The sequence below is a fragment of the Tenrec ecaudatus genome, chromosome 4, assembly GCF_050624435.1.
Source record: "Tenrec ecaudatus isolate mTenEca1 chromosome 4, mTenEca1.hap1, whole genome shotgun sequence".
NCBI classification, from domain to species: Eukaryota; Metazoa; Chordata; class Mammalia; order Afrosoricida; family Tenrecidae; genus Tenrec; species Tenrec ecaudatus.
In genome coordinates this window covers 8,875,492-8,888,013 of record NC_134533.1, presented here as the reverse complement: position 1 = coordinate 8,888,013, position 12,522 = coordinate 8,875,492, and the positions used below count along the sequence as shown (strand labels likewise).

The window sequence follows — 12,522 nt, the reverse complement described above, 5'->3', positions numbered from 1 at the left end:
GAACAGACCTGCCCCTGAAAGGTCTTAGCCTTCAACCCCCTGGGGCGCGGGGTGGGGTGGGGTGTGTGTGTGTGTGTGTAGTTCTCCGCACACACCTTTCCCACACACAGCGTCAGTTACAGACACGTGGGGAAAGATTTGCTCACAGAGCTGTCAACACCACGGGCCGAGGACTGGCAGGACCTCAGAGCTGTGGGCTGAAGCAGAGGCTTCTGGGAAACGCAGGGAGAGGGAGGGAGAAAGTGGGTTCTGGAGACTGCAGGCTCAGTAAGGAAACGCAGGGGATGGGCAGGGCGTTTCCGGTGGAGGGGCGTCCATGGTAAAGTCCCGAGGTTGGGAAGAGGCTGCAGCGCTGAGCAGAGGGGGTGTGGATGCCGGCTGCCTGTGTGGGTCTCCGTCTGGGCATCTCCAGGATACCTTCTATGTGGTGACCCCCTAATCTGGGGTCAGTTTGAGGATTAAGAGTGTTGGGGTGGAGTCCAGCCTGCCAATCTGGAGATGGCCAATGAGACCTCTGTGTGGGCATGGCCTTCTCCTGAGAATTCTGGGAAACCCAGGAATCCTTCTTGGAGGCAGGAGACACGATCTCAGTTCACTCCCTTGGAGACTCTCTACTGACAAGGCTGACACACCCTGGGAGATGTAGCAGTCGACAAGACACATGGACCTACCCTGATGCAGAGACCCCTGCCAGCGCTGAGATGTTTCCAATGATACTGGATCCAAAGACTTTCTACCCACCGGCCTGTGATCTTCTGCATTCGGCGTCATTGCGTATGTTTTGTGAGTCTGGAGAGGACTTTATAGATTGGTATCAGACATATGGGCTATTAGCGGGCTCAGTACTTGACTGGACTGGCCTGGGATGTTTTCTCAATGTTCAATTGCTCTTGTATATAATCCTCTCCCTTATATACATATGTGTGTCTCCATGAGTTTGTTTCTCCAGTCTCCCCAGACTGACATACTCTAGTCCTGTCACCCCTGGGACCCCTGCCCTGAGCCTGTCCCCACATGCAGAGGACTGGGTCTCAGGTCCCCGGAAACTCGAAGGCCGTCTACAGGATGCGGTGATGCAAGCTCATCTCCCTCCTCACCTCCCGGGTTTATTATTCGGCCAGCTTAATGGGCGCTTGGTGGGGTTTTGCAGCTGTGATTCGTGTGTGTGTGTGTGTGTGTGTGTGTGTGTGTAATTACGAGGGAGGCAGGCAACCTGGGGGCTCTCTCACTACTGGCAGTGGAAGGGGGGTGGCCCAGGGGTGGCCCACATGCCTCTCTGGGTCTGACCACTCTACCCCCATTTGTTCTGGTCAGAAACCACCTTCTAGGTCTTGGCTCCGCCCCTTGCAGGCCGTAACCTGGCAACGTAACCTCTCTGGGCGCCAGGTGATAAGAAGAACCAGGTGCCCCCATTGGTTTGGTATTGGGTTTGTTCACCAGGAGGTCAGTGGTTCAAACCCACCAGCAGCTGCTCTTCGGGCAAGATGAGGCTGTGTGCTCCCCCGGGTGATGCTCAACCTCAGGACCCGAAAGAGTGCTTCCGCTTGGCCCTGTGTGCCAAGATCCCCTGGGGGGGGGAGCGGATTTGGAAACTGATTAGGGCAGAGCCTGACCCAGCTCAGTGGTGGGCACGTGCTGGCCCACTGTGGTCGCCAGCTGGCGCGTGCACAGTAACCGTGGATGACCCCTCAAGGTCCCTGCCCCCCAGGAGAAGCTGCCACTGCAGGGGCAGCTGAGGAAGGGTGTCAGGAGGGGGGACAGCCTGCAACCAATGGTGCCAGGCGTGGAAAGTAAGCTCCCTAGGGCGGGGGAGGGCAGCCCGGGCAGAGGGAGGGTCTGCATATAGGACTTGCCAGGTGTCACCGCAGGTGTGATGGCTTGGATTGTGCCCATCAAAAAGACACGCTCAGAACTACTACTCAGCGGCAAGGACGTGCGATAGATAACAGGGGGGCCCAGGGGGGCTGTGGTCACCACCTTCAAACAAACGTGAGTCACCGTGTGAAATCACACCCGGAGGGAAAAAGCCCTTCCGCAAAAAAGACAAGGTTGCCTAAGCCCGCTTCTTTGAAGTATCTGAAACAGGCAGGAGCCCGAGAGGGGGGGAGCCGGGGACGGGGGATGCAGTCAGCTCTGGGGCTTGGCTGCCAGAGGATGCTCAGAAGCAGGCCTGGCCAGCGACTTGGGAGAAACCAGCGGTGGATAACCCCACAGGAAGCCCTAAGCCCTGGTGGACTTGACAGCCCCTGGTTTCCATGGAGACCAGTGTGGATGCGTGGTTACCTAGTACAAAGGAGGCCGGGGAGCAGGGGGAGGGAGGGGCATGGCTTCGGAGAGAAGGCGCTTCTCCAATGGAAGTGGACAATGGGGAAATGCTTATGCAAGATGATGAGAAATGGCGGGGTGGACGGGGCGCCTGCTCTTGGATTTCTCAAGGTGGAGGGAGAACCTGCAACCTCTGAAGGGGAAGTCAGATGCATCCCCTCTCCCCGACCCTTTCCCAATTCCAGCCTCCTTCAGCTCCTCCGGTGGGTGTTATGACTCACTCGTTGCAAATGGCCACACTGAACTCACAGATAACACTCCTCGTTCTGGCGGTAATTAGGGAAGGAACAGCTTTAAACGTCAGGTTCGGGAATGCATAGGATACAGTTCTATCAGGACAGTTCCTTCTCAGCCGGGACCACAGCCAGGCCTCTCTGGCCCTCCGCCCCGGGCCTGGCACTGCCCTGCTTGGGCAAATGTTAGTTTCCTTACCAAGCTCTGTGAGCTCTGCCAAGAAGTGCCCCCAGAGGATCCGCACTTCATCAGTAAGCCTCGGCTTGAGGTCACCTAATTCTCTCGCCCTGTGCACTGGTAAGCTGAACCCCATCCCCACATGTCCACAGGCGTCTTTCTCCCAGCAGGCCTCCTGTTCACAGGTCTGCAGCGTCCTCGCTCTGGGGGCTGGGAAGCTCATTGTACCATCTTCTGCCAGTCTCCGGCTGCCTCTACCATTGCTTCTCCCTATCTTGGATCGTTTCCGGTGTGGAGGTTCCCCGTACAGGTACTGTGTGAGTCTGGGTGGACTAGAGAAACAAATCCACGGACACACACATGTGTATGAGAAAGAGGTTTATATACAAGAGCAACTGAACATTGCAACAGCCCAGCCCAGTCCAGACCAAGTCCATAAGTCTGATATTAGCCCATATGTCCAATACCAATCTATAAAGTCCTCTTCAGACTCATGAAACACATGCAATGATGCCGAATGCAGACGATCACAGCCCGGTGGGTAGAAAGTCTTTGGATCCAGTGTCATTGGAAACATCTCGCGCTGGCAGGGGTCTCTCGGTGGCTTCTCCAGGTTCCGAGGTCTGGTTGCGTCCATGTGGCTTGTCTTCTGCCATGTCTCCCAGGGAGTAGCAGAGAGAGAAGTGTCTTCCATCTCCAAGGAGGAAATACCAGATTTGCCCAGAATTCTCAGGATAAGGCCAGGCCCACACAGAAGTCTCATTGGCTATCTCCAGATTGACAGCCTAGACTCCGCCCCCACACTCTCAATCCTTCAATTAACACCAGATCAGGTGACTGCCACAGGGAGCCTGGGTCTATAGGACATAGCCGTTCCAGACTCTCCTTGGAGGGCATGAGGGCCCCCACTCCCCAAAGGGTAAGTGTGCATCAAAAAAACATCTCAACCCAGTGCTGCCCAAGCCCACAAGTCCAACATTAACCCATATGTCCCACACCAAACACACGCAATGATGCCAACTGCCGGAAGAAAGCTGAGTCAGTGAATGTGTAAGCATCTCAGCGCTGGCAGGGGTCTCTACATGGCTGCTCCAGCACCCAGGGCTGCATTGGGGTAGGTTCATGTGGCTTCTCCTCAGGGGTGTCTTGCAGGAAGTGAGCCCTGTCAGTTAAAGCAGGGAACTGGCTAAGGCAGCTGCACCCTGGTCCGACCATCACAAAGCAAGAGACCCGAGAACTGGAAAGGCGAGGCTCATGGAACCATTTATCCCTCCGCCCTTCAATTAACCCCACATGTGTTTATCGGCCAGGTTGGCACAATAAACTAACTACCTCAGGGCCTTTGCGGCTGTAATTCAGGGGAGGCCATCTGGCTAGGAGAGTAGAGGTCGTAATCCATGACCGGTGTGGGTGTAAAAGAAAAGAGGGGGATTTCCAGCGTGTCTTCTCAGCCAGTGGCTGCATTTCTCTCATCCTCAGCCTCCCGGCTCCGAGGCCCCTTGGACTCTGCCTGATTCCGTGGATCAGGGAGTCTGCTGCTCGGCCTCCTTCCTGCCTTTCCTCTGCTCGGCCGCGGGGCTGCCCCTTGAGACAGGGACCTGGTATGCTCTCCCCGATGGCTCTTCTTTCTTCTTTAAAAAAATCATTTTATAGGGGCTCCTACAACTCATCACAATCCACACATCAGTTGGATCATGCATGTTTGTACATATGTTGCCGTCATCCTTTCTAGGCAATTACTTTGTATTTGAGCCCTTGATCCCAGCTGTCTTCTTTCTTGAGGGTCCCGGGAACCTTCTCTCTGCTTCTGAAATGGCTCTCGGATATCCACGTCTCCTCTCTGAATCTTTCACGCACCCGACTCGCAGGGCCTCACCTAATCACTTGGTGTGCGTGATCGAGAAAGAGAGAGAAGCATCGCAGGTAAGTACTTTCCCTTCGCCGGAAGTTATCTTCGTCAAGTTTGAGACGGGATTAGTCAGGGGGTTCTGGAGTCCAGCACCTTCGATGTGCCACTTTGCCCGTTGAAAGTGAGGAGGACTTGGGGCAACTTTCTGATCAAGATCAAGGACTGCAGCCTTCAGTGTGGATCACAAGTCAGTGTCAAGAACACCCAAATCCTCACCGCTGAACCAAGAGGCAACATCGTGGTCAACGGAGGAAAGATTGATGGTGTCGAGGATTTGGTCTTGCTTGGATCCACAATCAGTGCTCGTGGCAGCAGCGGCAGAGAGATCGGGTGGCGCATTGCAGTGGGTGAACCTGCTGCACAAGACCTCTTTGAAATGTTGACGCGCAAGGTCATCCTCCCGTCCTTCCAAGGACTGAGGGGGTTAGCCAAGTCATGGCGTTTCCAGTCGCCTCGTGTACATGTGAACGCTGGTCGCTAATGAGGAGCAGCGGGGAAGAGTGGATGCGTTTGATGTGTGGCGCCCGCGAAGTCCATTTAAATGACCACCGACTGACGACAGACCAAGCAAGCCTGTGTTGGAAGAAGTACAGCCAGAATGCTCCCGAGAGACCGGGATGGAGAGACTTCGTCAGGTGGATTCCAGACACCTTGGCAAGAAAGACCAGTCCCTGGACAAGGACATCATGCTTGGTCAAGTGGAGGGGCAGCGAAAACGAGGACACCCTTCAGCAACCTTGAGATGGGCTGGCCCGGGGCCCGCCGCCACCCTGGGCTCACACGTCAGAGCACTGTGAGGGCGGCGCAGGATCAGGCCGTGCTTTGTCCTCATGATGTCCCTCTGAGTTGGAACTGACTGGACGGACCCTGATCCCAACAGCCTCTCCAGGCAGTCTCTGTTGGGGTACAGACAAATCCTCAACACGGGAGCAGAGGAGAGGTGGGCCAAGATGGAAGCCAAGACACCGGGAGATCTCCCAGGAAGCAGCGCAGAGGAGACAAAGCTCTTCCTTCAACGCCGAGAGGAAGCCTCCCCCATGGTCAGCACTCTGGACTCAGGCTTCCTGCCTCCATACACTGTGGAGAGGAACGTCTGTCTGTGTGGCTTCTGTCCTGGCGATGCCAGATCATGGAGACGCTGAGTGGTACAAGGCAGGGTCAGTCCATCTTTTCGACAGAAGGAGGTGTGCACCGGGCAGTTGTGACTGGTCCTCCCCAGGTGAGTGCTCCGCAGGTATGCTTTCTGGTCTTCAGGGGAGAGGCCTTGCACACCGGTTGCTGGGTTTGCTCCTGGCAGGTAGATGCTTTTTGAGGTCCCTCGAAGTGGTCTTCTCTCTTCAACGCTGTGTCTGTCTGTCTGTGTGGTTAGCAGATAGACAGACGGTTGATGTTCTGTATCGGTCCCGTCTTAGTTTCCAAGTGCTACCACCATCCCACAAAGACCACAAGTGGGCGGCTCTGGAGAACGGAAATGTACCGTCTTGCAGACCTGGAGGCTGAAAGTTCAAATCAGGGTCTGGCTGGTGTCGCTCCTTTCTGCCCAGCTTCTGGCGTCTCTAGCAATCTCTGGGGTTCCTTTGCTTTGTAGAGAAAAAAAAAGAGGGGTGATTTGGAGAGACACAGGGGCACCCAGGGGAAGGGCCGCGGGGGATGTTGGAGGGCACAGATTCCAGCGATTATGAATCAAGGAACACCAGCTGCCACGGAACGGAACGGAGTCTCCCGCCTCAGCAACCAGCAGCGCTCACAACTTGCTCTCGGACTTCTGTCCTCTGGCACTGGGAGAATGCAGTTCTGTTGGGTAAGCCTCCAGGTCTGGGAATTGTGATCCGGGCTCTGGGCAGGAAACAGAGGGTGTCCTGGGGCTGGAGACTGAGACAGCGGAAGCACAGAGGTGGCTGGAGGAGGAAGGGGTGAGGTTGCAGTGGGGAGCTGTGGCCACTATCCCCGGGGGCCTCTGAGGTTCATGGGGAGTGGCTGGGGCTTGACTTTCAGTGCAGGGAGGAGCAGCCATCTTGACCAACTTGCCAGGCGCTGGCTGGAGACCAGCAGTGCTTGGGTCCCACGCTGCTGAGGTGGCAGGGCACGTGCCCCCGGGGAGAGTGTCGGATGGTCCACAAGAGGACAAGAAGAGGGATCCAGGTAGCAGAAAGCCTCAGGGTGTGGGGATGGGATGGCCCGGCACTCAGCAGCTGCTGGGCCCAGGCCTTGCCAGATGACTGAGTCCCTGGGCACCCAGCTCTGTGCAGGGCACAGGCCCATTCTCTGCTTTCCCACTGCCTCCTGCCTGAGCAACTTGTGGGGGTCAAAGAAGCTGGGCACACATTTCTGCTCTCCCAGCACCCCTCCACATAATAATGTTTATTGCAAATTAGGTGACGGTGGCATTTCTGCCCTTGTCTGGCTCTGCCTCCACCTGCCCCCAGTGGTGGGGGGTGGGGGGCTCCCCTCTTCTCAGACACTTGGGGAGGGTCCCTGCAGGCCCAACACCAGACGGGGGCAGGAGCCCCGAGGGCCATCGAGGGGCTGTTTTTGCTTTTGATCCATCAGGCTAGAGACTGGTCCCCCACCAGGTCTCTGGGGTGACGGGTAGGGGATCTTGGGGTGGCCCTCAACTCAAACAACCAACTTCACTGCCATCAAGTTGATTCCAACACATGGTGCTCTTATAGGACACGGTAGAACCGCCCCTGTGGGTTTTCCGAGACTGTAACTCTTTGGGGGAGTAGAAAGCCTCATCTTTGTTTTAGGTTTCGTATTTTTGTCTCCCAGTCCCTCTACTGCCACCTCATGTCGCATCGCACCACCAGCATGCCTTTTTCAGTCCAACATCGTGTCTAACAAGCAGCAGGGAGACAAAGGGATGGTTCGGGGTGTTTCTAATGATTGAACCAAGGTCAGATCTACAATCACAGTTGCTGAAGAGCCACTTGTCTTTGTCTGTCTTGTACCTCTCCTCTGCTTTGACCTTGGCCTCCACACTGGCCTTGCGTTTAAGAAGACCTCCCCGACTACAGTTTTGTCCAAGGGGGGTGGCCACAGGGCACCTTGAGGACCTGAGGTGTTTATTCTGATGAATCTTCACCACAGGCTTGACCGTTGACCTCTTGGCAATTTTCCTCTTGCCCCTGGCAGCTGTCACTTTGTGGGGGTTGCTGTCGATGCCAGGCAGCAGGGCACGGCCGCAGGGCAGTCTGGGACACGTGCCTTCACCAAGGTTCTTCATGGCGGCGGCTTTGCGCCCAGAACAGCATCCGGCCAGGACCAGCACCACCTTCCTGGGTTTGCGGAACATGCCCATTCCGACAACAAGGCAGAAAGGAAGACACCCCTCATCTTCCTCCTGCAGAGTAGTTGGCGGTTTGGAGCAGCTGACCTGGTGTTTAGCCATGCTATAAGTAACTCCCTCACCACCAGCCTCTCTAATAAACTGAGCCTCCAGATCTCAGGTCTCAGTGGCGGTCTCAGTTGGGGCACCCTGCATCCTCCGCTGCACCCCCTCAGCTGAGCCGTCAGAGAAGCAGCTGGGGGTGCAGCCAGGCTTGTCTGGAGGGACAGATGTGAGAGCAATAGTCGACATGGGCCCTGCCTCTGGGGAGGGTGTGACGCAGCCCGTTGAGCAAGCCTGGGCCACAGGGAGGAGCTGGCCGCCCTGGCTTGCAGGCTGGGCTTACCTTGGCAGACCTGCGGGACTGGCATAGACTCAGCCGGCCCTCCTGACCACTTCCTGGGCAGGAGTCCCAGAGGGCTGAGCAGAGTGAGGCTCCCAGAGGGTCACTGCTGCAAGAGCCCTTGAAAGGACTGCTATTCATCAAGATTGCTTCATCAGGAACTGGTTAGCGAGCCCCCGGGGCCGGGCCCGGAATGGGGCAGGGTTGTCCCATTTCCTGGAAGAGTCTCAGAAGCAAACTGAACCTGCTGCGTCATACCCCATACAACGGAGGGGCCCCTGACCCAGAGGGTTTCTGAGCCTGTAAATTTCTCCCCCCCTAAAAAAAGTTGTCTTGGCATGTCATCCACAGAACATACAATCCAGTAGTTCAATCCCATCGAGAAGAGCTGTCAATGCTTACCACAGTTAGTCTGGGAACATTTTCTTCTTCTTTATCCTCATTGTTATCCATGTTCAAAGAGAAAATGAGGGAGCGGGAGTGGGGAGGGAGGGGGAAAGTGAGGAGCTGGTCTTAAGGGCTCAAGTAGAAAGCAAATGTTTTGAGAATGATGATGGCAACAAATGTGCAAATATGCTCGACACAATAGATGAATGGATGGATTGTGATAAGAATTGTACAAGCCCCCAATAAAATGATTTTTTAAAAATTAGATTTAAAATAAGGGGAAAAAAACTTTTTTTTTTTCAGTTTTGGCAAAAATATACACGACAAAACATTCTCCCCTTCAACAAGGTCGCCGTGCATAATTCTGTGCCAGTGATGTTACCCTCTGTGTGGTACAGTATGCACTGAGTCCCTCTCCAAATTGCTCCTCCATCATTAGAAGGAGCTGTGCATCTTTATGGAAGCTGACTGCCACATCTTTTTCCAGTGGGACTGGCTGGTGGGTTTGAACTACTGACCTTATGCTTAGCAATAGAGGGCTTTATCCACTGGGCCACCAGGGCTCCTAGATGCATCTTGAAAACCACACCCATGCCTGTCTGTTGCTTCTGACTCTCAGTGACCCTCTGGGTCAGAAAAGAACTGCCCCCACAGGGTTACCCCGACTTCGTCTTTGTGGCCCCAGCCCACCCCATCTCGGCCGGGGCCAGCACCTCCTGGCACGGTGTCCCTCTTGCATTTCCCCGGGGACCCCCGCCTTCATTTGATGGGGTTCTCCACGACTAGCTGTGTGGCCTTGGGCAAGTTCCTTCACCTCTCTGGGCCTCCTCAGTCTCCTCCTCTCTAAAACAGAACTAATCCATGGTCCTGCTGTTTTTTTGTTGTTGGTTTGTTTTTTATTTTTGGGGGGGTGCTGGTGTGAGCCACCATTGGATTTTCCCTGACGCACGGCAGCCCCATGTGTCACAGACAGAAGCGTTGCCTGTCCTCTGCTGTGTCGGTTCACCAACAGATGGCCCTCCCTCGTTTTTTGCGGACCCCTACTTACCAAGCACGATGGTCAGTGGTCGATGAGTCTCGAGAGTCACTGTCGGGATGAAGGAGCCCAGCCGGCAGGTGTTTGCTGAGGGTCCTCTTGTTCTGACTACACCCGGGCCTCATCCAATCTAAGATGGTCCATTATAACGAGGTGCCGCTCAGGGAAAAGGGATACTGCCAGGTCACTGTGACCCGGCTCTTTCATCCCCAGCTTTGGATGTGTCTTTCCCTTGGGCTTTGACACATCCTCCTGAGGACACAGGGCAGACAGTGTAAGCCAAAACAAGCTCTCCACCGCGTTCTGAAGCCTCCTTCCGTCCCCAAGAATCCCGTTTCATCGACACAGAATCCAGATGTCTGTGTGTCCTGGGCTCCCCCCTCGCCCTGTCACCCCCACCCCCAGCCATCCACAGTACCAAGGAGTGAGCACTCAGCGCCATCGAGTCACTGCTGACTCAGTGACCTGACAGGCCGGGGCAGGATGACCCCTGAGAACTTCCAGCCGGTGCTGCAGCTCTTGGCTCCGCTAAAAAGCCCGTCTTTCTCCCGGGAGTGAGAGCTGTGCTCCTGAGCGGGGTTCTCACCCTTCCATACAGCTCCTCATGTTGTGGTGACTCCCAACCATAACATTATTCTCATTGCTACTCCTTCTCTGCAACGTTGCTACTGTGATGAATCATCATGTCCATATCTGATAGGATGTATTTTCATTGTTACAAATGGAACGTCATTAAAGCATGGTGATTCATCACAGAAACAATGTGTCATTCTATATGGTGAACTATTTATTTCTAATGACAAATCAATGAAATTTTGTCTGAAGCATGGTGGGTGTGGGTAACAGTCTTCACGCTGGGTACTCATAGGTGGGCGTATCTGCATGTGGGCAGACGCCGCCTGGAGATGATAGAGGAGTGGTGTCTTGGTTCCCAAGAATATGTTTTCTGATGGTCTTAGGCAACTCCTGTGAAAGCGTCATTCGACCCCCAGAGGAGTCGGGACCCAAAGGTTGAGAACGGCCGCCTTAAAGCATAGGGACAACCATCTCGCTGCTGGGAGTTCTGCCCACGCTGCTCCAGACGCACTTGGCTTGGCACCACACACAGCGAGCTGACTTTCGACACCCCCATTCCTGATTTGGGAGCACAGCTGGGCAGTCTGGGGATGCCCCACATCTGGCTCCCTCTGGGACTTTCTGAGGAGCCCTGGTGATGGAGTTCTCACTTGTTGGGCTGCTAACCGCAAGGTCAGCAGTTTGAAACCACCAGCTGCTCAGAGGGAGAGAGAAGGGACTGTCTACTCCGGGCAAGATCTGTCCTTTTTATAGCTCTGAAAGCGATTAGGCTGGAGCTCCACCCTCCACTGATACAGTTTCATTAACATAATAAGGAAAGGCCTGGCTCCCAAGGAGATTGTCTTTCCAGGGTTTAGAGGTTAAGTGGGGATGCGGCTCGGTGGGGACGGGGTCACACTGTTGGAGACGTGATACCCTATGGCACTTGGTCCGCAGGGACACAAGTCTGGCAGCGGTCTCTGCACTCCGCGACTGTGCACTGCACGGTCCATGGGAACAGGGACTGCATCTCCCCGAGGCCCTGGAGGGAGCGGTGGTGTCCTGATCTCCTAGACACACCTGTGGTCAGTCTCTGTTGTCTTGCCTCCCAAGAGTCCAAGCTTCCTGTCTTCCAGAGGGGCATCCTGGCCCGCCCAGTGTGTATCCAGTCTGGTGGTTGTGGGAGGGGGAGGGAGAGGGAGGACTCACTTCTAGCTGGAGTTCAGAGAGGGCCTTGTGGGGGAGTCCCCCCCCCCCCCAGCATCTGCACCTGGGCTCACAGGTGGTGGCGCCGGTGGGTGGTGGCTGTTAGGCTCTGTGGAGTGGGTTCTGGCTCTGACCCATAGCAACCGTGTGCACCACAGAACCAACACCACCCGGCCCCGCAGATGTTAAGTTCGATCCCAGGTCGCTGTGTCAGTACATCTCCTCGAGGGCCTGCCTCTCTCCCGCTGCCCCTCCACTGTGCCAAGCAGGACGTCCTTCTTCGGCGGCTGGTCTCTCCCGACCGGTCAGGAGTTGGGTTACATAAATGGGTTTCCATAAGCCAACGGAACCAAGAGCAAAGCCCAAACCTACTGGGACGGTGCCCCAGGCGGAGCAGGACTGATGGGTCCGAGGGGGCAGCTCCCAGGCGGATTCTCCACGGAAGCCGAAAGCCTCTTTCTCCTGGGCAGCAGTGGGTAGGTTTGAGCCGCTGCCTTTTGGGGCTAGCAGACCAGTGAGGATCCCACTCTGTCCCAGGACACCCCGGAAAGGGGGGGGGGCTGGTGCTATATGAAGATGAAGGTGTGGGTCCCCTGTCTCTCCCCTCTACCCACTCCCCCTTGCAAGCCCTGAGTCCATTCAGAGGGTACAGGGCCGGCCTTTCCTGGGTGTCCCCGCAGGGACAAGGAGGCCCCTCTTGAGGAGACTGAAGACTCACCCTGGCCCCCGGCTCCCCGTGGCACCGGCTCCCTTCCTGTGGCCTGTGCTCTTGGCCCTATGGAGGTGCCACGTAGCGTGGGTCGGCAGAGAGGCCCTGGGGGAGCAGAGTAGGCCTTGTCTGGCTGGGGCTAGGATGTGGGGGCCCCGACAGGGCTCTGGGGGTGCAGAGGCCCGCCTGTCCCGGAAGGAGGAAGCTTCATTGGGTGTCTGTGGCCAGCCTGGGATCCCCCCCTCACTGGGGACTTCCTCTTCCTCTCCGGGCAGGTGTAGCTGACACCGCGGGACGACACCCTGAGCCCAGC

General features: G+C 56.0%; 1 protein-coding gene across 1 annotated transcript; it reads right to left on the bottom strand.

Moving 5' to 3' along the window:
* Window positions 1–2,053: 2,053 nt before the first annotated feature.
* LOC142445582 (large ribosomal subunit protein eL27-like) lies at window positions 2,054–7,946 on the bottom strand. Its single transcript, XM_075547541.1, has 2 exons — window positions 7,553–7,946; window positions 2,054–2,076 (listed from the first exon to the last, which is right to left on the bottom strand). The coding sequence occupies exons 1-2, from the start codon at window positions 7,944–7,946 to the stop codon at window positions 2,054–2,056; spliced, it is 417 nt and encodes a 138-aa protein (XP_075403656.1).
* Between the last annotated feature and the right edge of the window lie 4,576 nt (window positions 7,947–12,522).

Bases quoted from the DNA above. Each gene is read 5' to 3' on its own strand.
- LOC142445582 (XM_075547541.1), bottom strand. From the start codon at position 7,946: ATGGGCATGTTCCGCAAACCCAGGAAGGTGGTGCTGGTCCTGGCCGGA. The intron at 2,077-7,552 runs GTAGATCTGACC...TGCCTGTTTCAG, and splicing joins GCTCTTCAGCAACTGTGATT to ATACTTCAAAGAAGCGGGCT.